This window comes from Vigna radiata, unplaced genomic scaffold, assembly GCF_000741045.1.
Source record: "Vigna radiata var. radiata cultivar VC1973A unplaced genomic scaffold, Vradiata_ver6 scaffold_154, whole genome shotgun sequence".
Lineage (NCBI taxonomy): Eukaryota > Viridiplantae > Streptophyta > Magnoliopsida > Fabales > Fabaceae > Vigna > Vigna radiata.
Window position 1 is genome coordinate 598,912 of NW_014542916.1, and position 17,522 is coordinate 616,433.

Below are 17,522 nucleotides of genomic sequence, written 5' to 3' on the forward strand. Positions count from 1 at the left end.
CATCTTAAAAATTGAAAAGTCCTTATTATATTTTAAATGTCAAAACTAAAATTAAGTTAAAAATTGTAAACAAAACTAAAATATAAATTTAGTTCTGTTAAAAAACTCAACATATACAATTTTAAGTCTGTTTGAATTTTAACAAGCTTAAAATATAAATTTAAGTCTGTTATGTAATAAACATATTTAAAGTATAAAATTTTATTTATAAAAATATCATCGAATATTTATTAAATCTAGTATTTTTGGAACATAATTAAATTAAGAGACTTAAAAAACAATTTTTTTACTAGTTTAAGTGACGTAAAGTAGTCTGTGTTTCAAAATTGTCTGAATTGCTTAGTTGATCAATAGTACATTTTTTAATTGATATATGATAAATCATTTGTTTATTACCCTTTATCCTTTGTTAGTTGTTTTATTTTATTTTTACAATGATTATCTTATTTTTGTAAACATATTTAATGAACCAACTATCTATGTCGTGGGACGATAGTAGATCTTGTTAAGTATAATTTTAGAATATAACTATTAGAAGTTTGCAATGTACATATGTCTTATATTCTTATAGTTCTATTTATTGGAGGACTGTTTTGATATAAAATATATTTTGATAAGTTATATTCTGAATATTTGTAATGACATGTTTTATTTTAATTGTATTATGTTATTAAAATGAAGTTATAGTGCATGTACATATTGACTAATTATTTTCATATATATATACTATGAGATTAACTAATTTGACGGGTCTAATTATATCACATTTTTGTTAAAAAATTAATTTTCTTTTTTATATAATTCACTTTTATATTTGCGAACATGTTTTACGATTTATTTCTATAACAAAATATTTGTTAATTTTATTTACAATTGTCTTAGTGTTACATGATATACATTAAAATGTAAATATAAAATCTTTCAAATCTTTGTTATTTTTCCGTCTTCAATGAAAACACACACAGAAAATAATTAGTTGTGATATAAATAGGAGAATGATAAATTTTTAGAATTTTTGTCTTATGACATTATTGTTCATAAATTAAAAAATAATGATATTTAGACAACATTTTTTTGACAACATTTGAACATTGATTACGTGTCAATCTGTGATTGGTCAAAAATTACTCCACAATAATGTTTATAATTATTATTATTTATTGTGGAGTAATTTTTGATCAATCACCACATATTCAAATATTCTCAAAAAATATTATCTAAATATCATTATCCTAAATTAAATGCGAAAACACTCTAATATAATTACCGGGTTGCAAAAGGAATACATAATTAGTTAGAATTCTCTCATTTTTCAAAATGTTTGTTCCCAAAACCTGTTAGAAAGAAGTTGTATCAATTTCCATATATCTCGTCAATAAGTTAAATACTTATATTTTAAATGGTGTTAATATTATGAAAATGTCATCTTTGATGTCTTTTTCTCTCCAATGTTAAGTATATTTTATGTAATCTTTACCTGTGATGTTTTTATTCACTCTCACAATACAAATTAGTCAAAAATGATTTTTATTACAAAAATGTCACGAAAACTTTTGTTATGTGAATTATTTCACAATTTGACATAAATTGAGTAGTATAAATGACTATTTTTACTAAATAATGCTTATGCAATTGAGTAGTATATTTTATCTGTAATAATATTGACAAAGGTTTTTTAGTTACAATTCATTCTCCTTTAACACTTCAAAAATCATACATTTTCACTGATGAGTTTTCTCAAGATAGATTTTAAAATATTTGAGACTTTTTATTTATCAATTTCAAAAGAGTATTGTAAATATTAAATTATTAAAATATAAATATATTCAATAATCTTTACAGAGTGATTATAGAAAGAATATAATTAATATTGGATTGATTAGCATGAACTTCTTTTTTACACCATAAGAATTATTATTATATATTATCAATTACAAAAAAATTTTCTTAAATTGTAAAAATGTATGAAAATTACATTTTTTTTATGAATTCAGTCAAGTAAATAATTATCATCATGAATTTAATTTTTAATAAATAATAAGTAATTTATTTGTTAATTACCTACAGAAAGATTTATACCTATGAAAAAGTTGTCACTAAAAAATAATCATTTTTTAATTATTTAATAGATCATACATAATCAACCAATAAAGTATTTAGATTAGCAACAACAATATATGAAAAAATAGTCACACAATTATAATATTATTTATAATAATTAGAATTATTAAATCTTGTGTTTTCATAAGAAAAAGAATATAACTTAAAAAAATGACTTTCATAAATAGAATTAGATGATAAATATTTAAATATTTTTCATATAATCTAATAATTAAAATAAGAGAGAGGGTCCACTACTTATTTTGTTGCTATTCATATTGGTATCTTAAGCAGAGGTGTCAACTTTGATAAGTTTTCAACTTTGATCGAAAAGGGTAATTAAAATTGGAATTATAAGTATTAAAAAAAAGTTATTTACGTAAAAAGGAAGTTAAGAGAAATTAAGACAGCATCATCGTCCAAGTCCTTTGACCTTGTTGGCTAAAATTTTGAATGGTTAGGACACAATTACTAACGGTAAAATAATTAGCAACCGTAAAAGTAGAAACGAAACGGAAAACATTGAGACGGTGAGAACCGTAATAAATACGCGTTAGGGTCAACAAACACGGGCAGGAATACGCGCACACTTGACATTGACCTCAGCAACGTTGCGTCCGAACCAGCACTCGGGACGGTGCGTTCACCGAACCTATCTCGGTGGGCCCCATTTTCTCCCGAACCCTAGCTTCGGAGTGATCCTTTCGCCCCCTCTATATTGCGCCCTCGCGACTCTCCTCGACGCGTGACTCTCGCTCGCTCGCTCGCTCGTCGATTACGAAATTTCTCAGGTAATTCTCTTCGCTCTCTCTTTGCGATCTCTTCTTGATTTCGAGGATTTTGTTCAGACGACGTTTCGTTGTGCTCTTCGTTGCTTTCTCTTTGTGTTTTGGGGAACGCGGAGGGAGAAGAAAAAAGAAAAATTTCCAGCGATCGGTTTGGTTGTTTGTAAATTGTGAGAAATTGGTTAATTGTTCGATGTTTTGCTTGATTGATACTTGGAAACCAATGTTTGATTCTTTCCTGTTTGAAACTTTTAGGTTTTGAAATTTCAGTCATGGTTTTTCTTTTTCCTTTTTTTTCTTTGCTGATGTTACTGTTTGAATTATTTTATTTTATTACGTAGCGATTAGCGGTTCTTTACTTCGAAGGAGTCAATACTGAGATAGTTTTGGATTTTTAACCTGAGATCTGACCTTTTTTTCGTTTTTTTGTGTGTGATCGTTTCATGTTGTTCCATCAGGGAAAACAAGTGTTTCGAATTTGCGATTCCTAAACCAAAAATTTTTCACAAGTTTTCAGATATTTGTGAAGTTGACGGAATCAATGATGATAATAAATCCCTATATAGATTTTCGAATTTTTTTCCTAAAGGATTAAACCGTGGAATTTGGTGAAGGTCCCATGATCATAATCGAAAACGTGTTTGTTAATTTGGTGTTTGGTGGGTTGTTTATGAGTCGTGTTTTGTTGTTTTGGTTGTGGTGCAGACGCAGAACAAGGATCAGAATCGTTAAAACAAATTGAGGAAGATGGCACTAGTATCTGGAGGAAGATCAACACTGAACCCTAATGCCCCGCTTTACATTCCCGCTGCGTTCCGCCAAGTGGAGGATTTTTCCCCAGAATGGTGGCAGCTGGTGACGACATTCACATGGTACCATGACTTCTGGCTAAGCCAGCAACAGGAGGATGGAGCCTATTATGGTGATGAGGATGAGTTTGATGGTAATGATGTCGTTGATTTGCTGCCGGATTCGTTTGATCTTGATGCCGGGGAAGATCTTGCTGTTTTAGACGCTCAGCTTGAAGACTTCATTCAATCTTATGAAACCAAAGGTAAATAACAAAGGGTTGAATTGAAAATTCAAATTTAGTGCTATTATGATCATATTATATGATTTATCTTAATGATTCAATTATTGCTTGAATTTGGTTTTCATTCACTAACTTTTCTTTTTATTAATTTCTTCTGAAGAAACTGGACCCAAAGTAAGTGCATGAGCTAGAGATGAAACCTTTGAACGCATCTACCAACCAAAGAGGCCATAGCTTGCGGTCATTTAGCTAATATTGTACCATGTTATCCATAGCTTCAAGTTTCTTTAACTCTTGTATAGGCTAAGTTTCAACTTTCAATCTGTCCTCTGAATGTTGTCAAAATGTATGGGTGAACAGGGAGAGGAGAAAGATGAAAAAAAAATGTAACTGTTTCATGTACTGATGTTGTAAAAGCTGCTACAAGCAAGTATTCAAATTACAAAAAAAGAAAAAAAAAAAAAGACAAAAGACTTCTCTGTAAAGATTTGTTCTTATGACTTTCACCTGAACTTTAAAATGGGCACATTCTTGTGTTAGAAAACTAAAATAAAGAAAAACAACAAAAAATAGACGCATCCAACTCAGTTGCCAGATTCGACGCCGCATTTGGCACCCTAATTTTCGATATAAAAATAAAGAATTACTTTAAAAATGTTTATTTGGTTTAGAGTTTGATAAAGTTGATTCTACTATTAAAAGCTAGAGATATGCGTGTAAGCTTCATGAAACATGACAAAGCAAGGGCCAAGAGTAATTAATCAGTCACGAATAAATGAATTATATTCCGACACTTCTCTTTTAGGTGCCAAGACAATCAATACAGAAAATTTGAAAAACTACCTCCTAACACTAATTGCCAATTTATTATATATACATTAAAGACGCAGGTCATGCGACTTATCTCAGTCAAAATTACACAATGACCTTCTAAACTACCGTGACGCCTATTCAATGAGGAGTGCATTTATGTGTATCTGTTGATGGGGGGCTATCACACACCAACCAGTGAGTAGCTAGAAATGGATGTAGAAGCCTTAGTTGCAAGTTGCAAAGATGTTATTGCCTATGCAACACGTCAGTTCAGTTACATCCTTAATGAAAATAAAGCAAAATTCTTTTCATGCCGATAACTCAGCCCCTGCCCCTGCTCCCACGTATTCCGAATCCTCATTGTCAAGTTGTTTCCTTCTTTGAGCTTCACGTCTGGTTTGGTTGCCAATAGCATCAGAGATGGCTTTAGGTAACCAAAATCCTGGCTTCTCAAGGAATGGTGCCCGGTCAAGCACTAATGGCTCTCTCAAAGTTACTTCAACCCCATCAAAGGACCACAATTTCGTGGTTGCTTCGCCTTTGAGGCCCAATGAGAACCAACCTAAACCTGCTATTGCTATGTCAATGCTGTTGACATCCCAACTAGTTCCACACACTTTTACTTCTCTTTCTTGCCATCTTCCTAATTCAGCACCACGGTCATTACCAATGGGAGGCTGGAATAAGAATACCATCATATTAGTAAAGCATTACAAAGAATGATGAACAGAGGTCCATTTTGTTTTATGCTAAACAACAAATACACACACATACATATAAAGCAGATCTAAAATCCCAAAATCTACACTACAGAGTTACCCTCCGCAAAGTTTTAAATTATACAAGAATTTCAAAACGACACTCAGAGAAGTTTCTGCTTTTAACTATTTAAATCAGTAGCAACTAATTTATTACATTTATGCTTAGGCGTAATAGGCTAGTACCCTAGGGTCCACAAGGGTTTTCAGAATAATAAAAACATTTATAACACATACAAGGACCAACAAGACCTAAGATCATAAAAACACAATATGGGACATGATAAATTTATAAAAAAAGGAAACCGAAATTAATTTTTTTTATAGAGATTATGACATCTAACAAAAGGTTCAATGCAAACTGTGCGGTGGCCACAACAAAGATAAATAAATGCTTATATCATAGGCCCAAGGTTATATCAATGGCAGATCCATCGCCCAAGGCCAAAATTCTACCATAAACACACCAGTGCCCATGGCATAGATATCCCTTCACAAATTGCCTGAAGGTGGTTGAAAAACACCTCATTATGCAACCCTATAACAGTTACTTAACATCATTGGACAGGTCTTACTTGCCGATACTTCTAAAATATAACTTAGAATTTAGAGCAGTTTCAAAATACTGAATGAACTTCAACGGTATACTAATATTCTTGTCTTCAAAAACATTTACAGTACAACATTCCTCAACCAGGAAGCATTCACATTTAGGACAGCATTTTTTGCTGAGTAAACTCAAAATGCGACCAGGGTTCTATTTTTCAACCAGTGAGTGTGAGACCAAGTTTTTCATACAGAAAAATCAATCAGAAAGTAAAAGGTGACCATTATCGGAACACTAAATATTTCCAGAAACAAATAGTAGCAGCGCTCCCCACTTTGAAGTTCAATACTGCTCAATTTCTTAAATGGATCCCAACCTTTAGTAAATGGTTTTGAATTCTGAAAAAACAAATTTCTCATAGTTTCTAACTTGAGAAGCAAATAATTTATAACCAAAATCAGCATATTTAGCCTCAGTTCAGTCAGCCATTATATCAATCACCGCTCAAGCAAATCTACCAAAGCAAACCCGCTTATACAGACAACATCTACCCCGTTTAGATTCAAAAATCTATTTACAACGTTAGCTATGGTGTGATATTATTTTTATTTTCCGTAAATTGGACTTGATAGAGGTTGGTTGTTTAGGTACAGTTTAAGCTTATTTAATTCATATATGATCTTCTTATTTTATGCACAGTAAGTAGTTGGTTTTCTATAGGAATATTATAGTTTGATTAGCAAAACAAAGTCAATTCTAACATTTCTTGTGCCCGCATTGTACAGGAAAAACTGATTATGACGTTCAAAATTCACAAATAGGTGCAAAAGCACATTTCCCCAATCTTCGTTCCTCAAGCCCTGCCCCCCAAAGGAAAAATGAGAAGTAGTGTTTCTTGTTAGACTCAAGGTATATACACTAGTTAAGTAAAACCTACAGACATGATGCAAAAAGCTTCTTTGCTAGAGAAGGTTAACTGGGGACAAGAAAACCGTTATAAGAGAAGGGAGCTGGGGGCAAGATTAACATACACCCTTCTTCGCAAGTATATATATTGAATCTTCTCTCTGGTTGCTTGAAATTTTAAGATGGTATTAGCATGAGCAAATTAATAAATTGAAATAAAGATGGCCAAGCTAAGACAAACTGCAGATTTCAACCTCTTCAGTAAAATAATTTTGAAACATGTCCAGGTAGGAAGGAGGAAAGGAGAAGGTTTACCTGTAACCTGATACCAACATGTTTTCTCCAAACCTCATCAGCATTTTCAATTTTGCCCATGTGAAGAGAAACATTTGGTGATGCCCAAACTGTGACATATATTGTTTCAACAGAGGCTCCAACAAGGTCAAGTCTTATCAAGCCACCAATGAGTATTGCTTGTCCTACCTGTAAATTAAAAGCAGCATGTGAGAACTTTACTCCTTTTCCAAAATATACATAAAACCCTTGAACTCTTGACTCGGTATGCATATTTATGATTCAGAATCTTCTGGCAAAAAAATGGTCATAACTGTTATGTAGAAGACATAATACTAAAGTAATCTTTTAGCTCCGAAGTCTTATGAATATGCACAAAGCGAAAATTGAAATCTGGGCAAGAAAACAAAAGCACCCATGACAATTTAGAACCAGGATAGAGAACAGAAATAGTGATAAGTAACTTGCCTTAATTCTATATGACCTAGGCCGGAGTTCCTTTCGGATCTCAACCATCTTTTGCTCATCCCGATTCAATCTCATTGACATTAAATATGGGTGCAAGAGCCCTGGAGTGTCAAACATCTTAGTCTTAGCTGGCAAAACTCCTGCAATTCTCAAGATCCCTAGTGTTGTCCCAGGAATTGGAGCTTCTGTCAGCTTGGTAACTTTAGCTCCTTGTTTCTTTGCAAAAGCATTGATCAGAGTAGACTTCCCTGCATTTTGAGCCCCAATCACCCACACATTCCCACGAGGACCAGCCAAATCCTTCACGAAGGACAACAAATTCCTTACACCTAAATCCTTCCTTGAACTGACCAAATAAACCCCATTTAATTTAGGTGCTCCTCCAGATCTTGAACGGTTTCGAACCCATCTATCTAATCTCGTAGGAGAAACCTGGGAGGGAAGTAAATCAACCTTTGTTGCCACAAGAACAAGCTTCGGCAGCTTCTTGGCCCGCTTGGAGTTGTCCTGTATTCTTTCCAATGCTTGAAACAAGGATTTCACAGCAACCCTAGGGAATGAACCATCAAAATCAACACAGTCCACAACCATTACAACAACAGTAGCACTGCCACTTCCAGAAGGGTTCATCAGCCGCGTCGAAATCAACCTATTGAAATCAAAATCAGGTATCAAATTCTCCGCCGTCTGGTTCTTCACCTGGCCATAGTTTCTCAAGGAATGACACCGAGCACACACAGTGACTTCTTCTTTCTCCCTGTTAGCCTCCTTAGCCATCCTCTTCTTCTCAGCTTTGGATACCTTCTTCCTCTTTACCTTTTCCAAGTACTCCTCAGTGATGTTACCATACCCAACCCCAGCAGGTTCAAACCCATCCAATTCCAACTTCTCATCATCTTCACCCAGTAAATTAGCTTCCCAGTCATCAGAATCCCAGTCAATCTCGTCTGTTAATCTCTTACTCTCTTCTCCAAGCTTAATTTCACTTTCATTCAAAAAACCCACTTCACCGTCATCTTCTTCTGCATAATCACCAACATCATCATCATCAAACAAATCATCATCCTCTTCAGAAAACTCTTCCACTTTCACCGTCTTTGGTTGGTAATACCCTAGAAGGTCAGGGTCCTTATCTTGCATGAAGACCCCACAACCAGGACAAATGGGTCCTCTAGCTTCATCTTCATCTCTCCCCTCACTCAGCAATGGGTTTCTACTATCTCTCCTAGTGGCTTTGGCGTGAGTGAAGTCACCTTTCACAGCAAAAGCAATCAAGGGCGGGACTTTCTCAAAGTGCTTGCTATTATCTACATTCGACACGCATAAAACGCAATCGGGGCAGTGAAAAAAAATAAAAAATCAAAATCAAAACGATTGTAGACTGATAAAGCGAAAAGGATTGAACTGACTAATTAATCGAGGGACTTACCTGAGAAATGACGAAAACTTGGAAGTGCACGCTCTTGTGTACTGTTGTTGAAGATGACAAGCTTGGTAGAAGGAACAACACTTGTAGACAACAACATAGCCATGGCTGTGAGGAATGCGAGAGACAAATTTGTCCCAAGCGCTAATGCTGAGAAGAGTGAAGCGGGTAAGGCAAGAGTGTTGAGAACGTTAAAATTTAATAAAACTGATTTTTATGATTTTAAAAAAGGAAAAAGAAAAAAAAATTGTCTTTTAACAATTTTTTTTGAAAACTTTTTTACATATACGTCGATTTATGATTCGTCCGTTTCAAATATTTTTTTAAAGATAAATTCAAACATACCAACCAATAAAATGATAACACATATTCTGTTGTCAAAAAATTGTTAAAAAAAGTTGTCAAACTATCATTGTACTTTAAAAAATTATTACCTTTTAAATGGCTTATATTATTGCCAGGATTTTTTTTTTAAAGAAATTAGGTAATTTTTTTTTTCAATATCATGCAAATGGATATATTTAAAAAAAAAAAATCCATTTTGGATAAACCTGCTTTAGGGCATGATTCTAAAATGAAAAATTCCTGCATCTAAGCATGATCCTGGACTGACAGTGAAAAAATCTACTTTGAAGTAGTACATCAAAGCGTGTTTTCGATTTCTTTTATTTTTCAAAGGAAGTATTACATTGAAATTCGCTTTGTATGAGTTTGATTTTGAATTCTTTTTAATTTTAGTTTTTTGTAAAGTTTTAATATTAATTTTCGAATTTGGATTTTTAATTGGGTTTTAATTTATCTAAATATTTAGTACGAAAAAAAAATAGAAATTTGCTTACGCTTTTATAATTTTAAATAAATTTTTGTATTCAGTTTAATTTACATCTTCTTTTCAATTGTGCTGTCTATTAATTAAAATAAGTTGAATTCTTATTTGTAAAATATAAAATAATAAGACTGTGATAAAAAATAAAAGATAATGTTGAAGAATCATAAAGAAAGCAAAATTTAAATAAAGTGGAAATTGATTTAAAAATAAAATAAAAAAATTAAAATTAAAGAAATATTTATTTGTAAAAGTTCATCTCACAAAATCCTCTTATATTTTGTTGTGTAGGTTTTATTGCTGTGACTGAAGTCGTGTGTAAATGTGTGGCAAGATTATCATCATTATTTGTGTGCCATACACAAATACTCATTAGTTTCTAAAAAAGAAAATAACTTTAAAATCCCACTAAATTAGCTTATTAATTATTTGTTTTGTTTGCTAAAATGTAACATTTGAACCTCCAAGTCGATTATGTAATAGAAAAGAAGACATGAAAGGAAGGAGCACAAATAAAAGCGCAAATTTCCAAAAAGAAATATTTTCCATTTTTATCTAAAATATTTGCTCAGTTAATTTTTGAATTTAGTATTTAAAAAGGAGAGTGAACATTTTCTTTTTGGTTTCTTGTTGACAAAAATATCCTACAATTTGATCACGTTTTCGGCGCGCAGAGTCCCTCCATCTTCGACTATAAAATGGGCTCACCTCTCTGTGTAGTTTCTTCGAATCCAAACCAAAAACTCAAAATCAGGAAGAGAGCATGGCGCCAAAACGAAAACCTTCTTCTCCAATCTCCATCGGTGATTCTTCAAACCCTAGAATTCACAACATGATTCAATGCTCATTGCTAACTTCGATTCTCACCTTTCCATTGCGCAGGTAACTGCGAGGTTACTGTCGAGGCCACTCGTTTCACCTGTACCTCCGACTCAAACGCCGTCGTAGTCTCGCTTCCCCGAAGCGGCAAGGTCAAAGTGTCAGGTATTGCTAAAAAAATATGAAACGCAGGCCGTTTGAGTTTGTTCGATTTGATTAACGGTTTTAACTTATGCTCCTTTAAGCTGCAGTTGTTGAAAACCATGAGAACGCTTCTGAGGATTTTAGATCCGGTGATAAAGGTATAATGCTACATTTACGCGTGATCTGTTTTTACATTAATCTTGCTTAATTAATAGTAACTCGTAAATAATAGGTATCATGTTTACAATGTTTGCTATTTGGGTTATGATTTTATAGAGCATGAGTTCGTGCTGGTCAGTCCAAAAGATGCTGATTCTGTTAGTAAATCCTACCTTCAGGTAACAATCTCGTCTCCATACCTATTTAGGATCTAATTGGATGAATTGCTTATCGTAAGTGTTTATTATTCGACCATTTGTGTCAGTTCTTTCTACAATTGGAGAGTGTGGTGCATGACTCATTGGGACTTGGGTCCACTCTTTGTTTTAGTGATATTGTACGTGACAAGATTGATTTTATATCAATTTGTAGACAGATCATGCAAGTCAGTTATCAAGAATTGAAAACTACAAAAGATTCAATCTTGAATTTATCGATGACATGAAATAGAAACAAGTTTACACAAAGGAACTTCATCCTTTTACACTGGATAGCCCAGTCACAATAAAGCTAATTTTCGAAGATGAAAAAGACTAAAACAAATAAAAAGAATATTTATAGACTTTGTGTAACACAGAAGGCTGACAAACTCTGTGTCACCCAGCTTATACAAAGGAGGCTTAATTGCTATTTTTAAACTCTTTCCTATAATAGCTCGCCAAATCTTTTCCTTACCTGGAACAGTGTTTTGTGTAACATCATTCTTATTTTCATATTCGTTTCCAAATAATTATGCAGTATGTCATAAGATAAGTCTAATAGTGCGTTTGGATACCTTCAGAATCCGGCTGACTCCCACAAAACTACTAAAAAACATGAATTTTCTCCCAAAACTGACATGGCAAACGCGCTATAAATAAGCTGTAAACTATTTCGAATGAAATATCACGACTCATTCACTTTTCTAAATACTTTGAAAATTTATAAATTTTGGGTAATAAATTAACCTCCTTATTTTCCCTATCTGAAATGTGCCTGTAAATGGGTTTGCAGGAAGTATTACAAATGTACAGGACAGAGCTACCTGGAATGAATTATGCCGCAAATACTGGAAAACAATCCAAGTTTCTTGAGAGATGTGTAACTAATGGGTATTAACCTCTTATTCTGCATCTTTTGCTTGCATGTTCATAATGCTTCCTTGGTTCTCTTGCTTCTAGTTCATTGACTGTGATGATTTAATCAGAATATACATTCACAGTTTTTCTTTTATTTATTATTGTGAACTTGTTTTAACAGTAGGTTTTGTCTAGCAGGAAATACCGAACCCTACTGGTAAAATCCACTCGTGTTGGAAATTCAGGAAAGGTATATATATTTGCTAGATAACTAAGTAACAGATTGGAGCACGTTTTCTGTCAGTGTTATATTTCTAAGCGGACATGCCAGACGATATTCATATCCTATAAATTAAAATTTTGGATATTTGCTTTAGTATGTTTACCGTTTACAAACTATAGTAAACACGTATCAATTTCTTAAAGAGAAAGTGTGATGTAAAAAACTTAGCCCTGAGATGCTGTACTTTTGAAGCACAACATATCTATATCTTAAAGCGAAAACTTGACAGTTTTAGCTCTGAGATTCAGTGGAGTGTGTTGGACTGGTAATCAAATCACAGAATATATTTAATCTTGGAATGTTCTACAAACAAGTTGACACTGTCTCAATGATTGCCCTGATCGATCTTTGCCAATAATTCTCCCTTTTCATCTTTAGAAACCACCACACATAGAAATAAAATGGTTAAAACTTTTCTTACCATCTTCTAATGTGAGTATATAACGAAGCTTAGCAGTGGAAATTAGAGAAGTATTGTAGTTATGCATTATTACATCCTAAATTACGATTAACCGATGTTTGACAGGTTATAGCCGCAATCACATACCAAATCATCCCTGCAGATACAGAATTTGCAGAGGTCCCACTTGCAGCTGTCAATGCAATCCATCAACGAAAGGTCTTTCCTACATTTTACATTTTTCTTCTTTATTCCCCTTATGAAAATGTCTCATTTAGAGTCAGCTTTAAAAATAAACTTGCAATGATTAATCACAAAAACATTTATATGGTATTGATTACATGACTAAATAAAGCTTCTGGTTTAGCTCCAATTGTAATATGCTTGTCTTTCTCCTTTTTATCTCACAATAATGTTCAGTAGAGAATGAAATTAAATAGTGAAAATTTACACGGTCATTTAGTTTATAGGTATTTGTTGTTTTGGAAGTTACCTGAATTTTAATGTTAAGCTAAGGTAATTCTTCTTTGGGTGTCAAATGATATACTGTGTTTGGATGTCGTTTGTTCTCATTTAAGTGTATAATTGTTTTGATCTTGGTAACTTATAATGCATGATAAGCCTTTTCCTAATTCTCTTTCTCATGTCATCTGTTGTCTGTGTTTACATGTGTGCTCGTTGTAATATGGTTCAATTGAGGTTTCTATCTTAGTCATTGGTTAATATCCTGCAGGGTTTTGGTCATTTATTGGTTCTGGAGCTACGGAAAAGACTTCAAAGTGTTGGCATTCGTTCTATTTTATGCTGGGGAGACAAAGAATCAGAAGGGTTTTGGTTTAAACAGGTAATTTATAAATAAGACTTCTCTGGAAGCTTGAGCAGATCATACAGTCATTTTTGGTTTATTCTATAAATGGTTGATATTTCATTTCTGAGCCTAGAATACTTTATTGATATGCGATCATCCTAGTGGTCCTGTAAAAGATGCTCCCTTAGTTCTCTGATGTTACCGTGTTTCATATTTTGTATTGCAATTACAGGGTTTTGTAGAAATAGCACAGGTGGATACCAAAGGAAGGGCCCGCAGATTACCTGTAAAAGCTGATATTCAGAAATCATTATGCTTTCTTGGTGGTTCAACTCTCATGGTTTGCCACGTAATGAAAGAATGCTTAGCCGATGAGGATAACACTACGAAGTGTCTCCCTTCACAGTTTCATCAGAATTCCTTTACACCTGCCATTGCTGAAGATGAGCAGCTGAAGATTTCAGGTAAGTTACACGCAGATTTGAAGTTTCTAGATAAATGTTTCCGTAGAACAACAACAGGTAAAAGTCAACATAAATCTTTGGTGAAAGATGAATCTTCCGAAGAATATGACAAACTGAGTGGTAGTGCATATATTAGTATCTCCCATATTTCTACATGTGAATATATAATTTATAATTTAAATGATTTCCTTTCTGTGTATGAAAAAAGGTAGTAAACATAATATCTTATATAGGGGCTATTTAATGTTTTTATGTATTTTTTGTTGTAACCTCTTACTCTATGAACAGGATCTGACAGTCGTAACCCTAAGAAATTCTGTAGTAGTATTGCTCCATTTGCCCAAGTAAACGATGATAGACAAGCCACTGGTTCGGAAAGTTCACAGGATGGAGTTGGTGCTAATGTGAATTATTGTTCTCAATCTACAAAAGGTGCGAAGAGGACCTGGGAAGCCTCTTTATCCTCATTGAAGTCAAAAAGAGTGAAGGGGAGCCAGCTGGTTGACAATCAATCAGGTTCTAGCTGCGGTTTTATCTTAGAGACTGATGAGGCCAATCCCTGTGTTGTAGAGGACCTCTACGATCCTTCGATTACAGATGGTTCTGAAAAATGTGTCGATAATTATTTACATGTTGAAGCTCCTATCAACATGGAAGCTCCGTCTACTAAACAATGCTTTAGAATTATGTTGATGAATATCGCTGATGATGCTAAGAAAACACAGCTTACAAAGGTATGTTTAATTACCCAAGCATTTTATAGATGTTTTGATAAATTGAAGAGTAACATTTTTTTGACTGCCCTTGAGAGACCTGGGTTCTTCTTTTCGACTGTATTGCCATTCTCTTCTCCACGATCGAAAAAGGGTCTAATTTTAAGCTTTCTAATTTTTTCTTGTAACAGGATAAAACCTGGAAATTAACTAACACGATGAGTTCTGGATGTTATTTTTAAGTTAACACTGTTAAACATTTCTTCTATGCATAGGTGATTGAAGACCTTGGTGGAACTGTATCCACTTGTGGAAGTATGACCACACACGTTGTCACAGGAAAAGTGAGAAAAACTCTGAATTTCTGTACCGCCCTTTGTTCAGGGTAGGTTCAAAATAATATTTTCAAATGCTAACTTGCTTATTGTCATACTGAAATTTTAAGTTGAGATATAGTTTTAATATGAACCTAGTTGAAATCTTGGCATCTTGATTTGTGAATAAATTTCTGGAATTGTGTTCGAAATAGCTTCTAATCAAATTGAGCTATTGAAAAAATGGAATAGCCTAAAAGAGAATTATATTTAAATATGCAAAAGATGTTTTTATAATGTGGTTATGATTTTGTTCATATTATTCATCAACATGTCTACTACATTTTTCTATGTATTACTCGTGATGATTATTTATGACAAGGAATTATTGTTGACTACACAGTGCTTGGGTGATCTCATCAAGTTGGTTAAAAGAAAGTTTTCGTGAAGGCAGATTTGTTGGTAAACTGGAGCAAACTTTTTTGTTTATATCCAATTATTATTATTATTATTATTATTATTATTATTATTATTATTCAGATAGCATACTCACTAATTTTTAAAATTGAATCTGCAGATGAAATGCCTCATATACTGAACGATACGGATTATTCGCTGAAGTACAAATGTGATTTAAAAAGTGCAGTTTTACGGGCAAAAGCTAGCTCTCATACATTGTTCAAGGGATATAATATATGCATTGCAGCTCATGTTCAAACTCCCGCTAAAACATTGTCTGCAATTGTCATGTCCGCAGGTGGTAATGTAAGTCCGATTATTTTTTAATGAAACCTAAATTTAAGCAGACCTTAAACAATGCTGCATGTGTTATTTCTTATCATTTCGACATGTTTAAAGCGTGAAACATCTAAAACAATAAATTATGGTCACATGGTATCCAAGCTTTTAAAAATGTCTATCTTTCGTACATGATAGTGTACGTTACATTTCAGGCTTCTAATTTGGAGGCAACTGTAGAGAACATTTTCCACCTTCGGTATTTTCAAAAAGCTTCTTCATAAAATTAATTCAGTTAATCTAGTTTCAGAAATTAGCTTCCAGGTTTCTTAATCGAGGTGATGGCACACAGTTTACTTATGTTTTCTTGCAGTTCTTTCTACCCGTAATGTAGGATTTTGACAATAATAGTATAAAATTCTGACAAATTCTGAATGTATAGAGAAGAAGGGTATTGCATGTGTGGGCATTTAAAAAATGTTGATTTAATTTAATTTTGTATTAGGTGATTAGTAGAGTGGAGAAAGTAAAAGAAACATCAACAACAATCTTTGTGACGGGCGAAGAAGACACGGAAGAAGCAATGGTAGCCGCAAAGAAAGGGATCCGAACTTTCGGTTGCGATTGGTTTATGAACTGTGTCATGAGACAAGAACTTGACTTAGAAGCCCCCCAGTTTGCTGAGACCTTATAAGTATGTCACATGCTTTTATCTTTTATCTTGTGCATAACAATTTCTCAATTTCAGTCATATAAATATCATTAGGTTTAACACATACCGTAGATAACTGACTCGTTGTTGAGGTAGGGTTAGGATTGCAAACGAATTAGACTACTTTTATACCTTTTCCTTTAAATCTACTTTTTTTTATTATGTTTTATCTAGGTCAGCTTGCAGATCTTGTATTTCAGTTTTCTTAAAATTAATAAATTTCAGTTCACTTTTAATAGATATCTAATTGATGATAGATATTATGTGTAAATGTTAATAATACCAATTACTTATCCATCTAAAATATTAATAAATTGTATTATTCTAATGAATGCATTAATGTGAATCATTGAATTATATGTTAACAGTGGACCGAAATTGTCTAACTTTATAAAATCGAAAGACTAAATATAAAATTAAAATTTTGAGGGAGCAAAATGATAGATATGCCAAATCATGGGCTGAAGTGAAGGATTTGCTTTAAGTTTACCATCTTTTGTGTAAACACAGTTTTATTTGGTATTAAGCTACTTTATTCTTATAGCAATCTATAATTTTTTGTAACGATTTCATAATTCATTCATTTATTTTATTTATTCTTTTTCTTTTATTTGTCTTTTATTTATGAACAAATTATAGAAAACATGGGTCGAAATGAAATTTGTTATTCATCATAATTGAGTTTGTGAGAAATTGAGGGACATTTTTTCCTCCACCTCCATAATCAAAGTTAAAAGTTATTTTTAATCTTATCTTTTCCTTCAAAGCGCACCCGCTCATCACCATCTTCCATACTATTTCCACAACCTCACACACCCTTCTCACTCCATCGCGTTGCATCCCCGTTCTCCATCTCATTTCAGGTTTTTCTTTCATTTTTTTCCCTCATAAATCGCGGCAGGGCTATCGTCAGCATTCACGACGCCGGACCATGCGACCGATGTTTGCCCACCA

General features: G+C 33.2%; 3 protein-coding genes across 6 annotated transcripts; 2 read left to right on the plus strand and 1 right to left on the minus strand.

Moving 5' to 3' along the window:
* Positions 1-2,684: 2,684 nt before the first annotated feature.
* On the plus strand, positions 2,685-4,403 carry LOC106752569 (protein EARLY RESPONSIVE TO DEHYDRATION 15). Its single transcript, XM_014634280.2, has 3 exons — positions 2,685-2,891; positions 3,591-3,939; positions 4,079-4,403. The coding sequence occupies exons 2-3, from the start codon at positions 3,633-3,635 to the stop codon at positions 4,102-4,104; spliced, it is 333 nt and encodes a 110-aa protein (XP_014489766.1). The 5' UTR covers positions 2,685-2,891; positions 3,591-3,632; the 3' UTR covers positions 4,105-4,403.
* A 362-nt stretch (positions 4,404-4,765) lies between these two features.
* Positions 4,766-9,318, minus strand: LOC106752568 (GTP-binding protein BRASSINAZOLE INSENSITIVE PALE GREEN 2, chloroplastic). Its single transcript, XM_014634279.2, has 4 exons — positions 9,134-9,318; positions 7,705-9,011; positions 7,258-7,425; positions 4,766-5,408 (listed from the first exon to the last, which is right to left on the minus strand). The coding sequence occupies exons 1-4, from the start codon at positions 9,234-9,236 to the stop codon at positions 5,040-5,042; spliced, it is 1,947 nt and encodes a 648-aa protein (XP_014489765.1). The 5' UTR covers positions 9,237-9,318; the 3' UTR covers positions 4,766-5,039.
* Positions 9,319-10,350: 1,032 nt separating this feature from the next.
* On the plus strand, positions 10,351-16,730 carry LOC106752548. 4 transcript variants are annotated; one of them, XM_022777174.1, is made up of 14 exons: positions 10,351-10,759; positions 10,839-10,940; positions 11,021-11,077; positions 11,196-11,257; positions 12,072-12,169; positions 12,332-12,386; positions 12,946-13,038; positions 13,553-13,663; positions 13,860-14,091; positions 14,380-14,825; positions 15,080-15,189; positions 15,522-15,580; positions 15,696-15,883; positions 16,362-16,730. In XM_022777174.1, the coding sequence occupies exons 1-14, from the start codon at positions 10,720-10,722 to the stop codon at positions 16,548-16,550; spliced, it is 1,842 nt and encodes a 613-aa protein (XP_022632895.1). In that variant the 5' UTR covers positions 10,351-10,719; the 3' UTR covers positions 16,551-16,730. The 4 variants fall into 4 exon arrangements, with proteins under 4 accessions (XP_022632895.1, XP_022632897.1, XP_022632896.1 ...); XM_022777176.1 differs by having other exon boundaries at positions 10,352-10,759; positions 11,027-11,077; XM_022777175.1 differs by having other exon boundaries at positions 10,353-10,759; positions 12,335-12,386.
* The last annotated feature ends 792 nt before the right edge of the window (positions 16,731-17,522 follow it).

Coding starts and splice junctions, on each gene's coding strand:
- LOC106752569 (XM_014634280.2), top strand. CDS start 3,633: ATGGCACTAGTATCTGGAGGAAGATCAACACTGAACCCTAATGCCCCG. Junction 3,940..4,078: donor TCAATCTTATGAAACCAAAG/GTAAATAACAAA, acceptor TTTCTTCTGAAG/AAACTGGACCCAAAGTAAGT.
- LOC106752568 (XM_014634279.2), bottom strand. CDS start 9,236: ATGGCTATGTTGTTGTCTACAAGTGTTGTTCCTTCTACCAAGCTTGTC. Junction 9,012..9,133: donor AAGTTTTCGTCATTTCTCAG/GTAAGTCCCTCG, acceptor TGTCGAATGTAG/ATAATAGCAAGCACTTTGAG. Junction 5,409..7,257: donor ATGTTGGTATCAGGTTACAG/GTAAACCTTCTC, acceptor TTCTTATTCCAG/CCTCCCATTGGTAATGACCG.
- LOC106752548 (XM_022777174.1), top strand. CDS start 10,720: ATGGCGCCAAAACGAAAACCTTCTTCTCCAATCTCCATCG. Junction 10,760..10,838: donor TTCTTCTCCAATCTCCATCG/GTGATTCTTCAA, acceptor TCCATTGCGCAG/GTAACTGCGAGGTTACTGTC. Junction 15,190..15,521: donor TGTACCGCCCTTTGTTCAGG/GTAGGTTCAAAA, acceptor TTGACTACACAG/TGCTTGGGTGATCTCATCAA.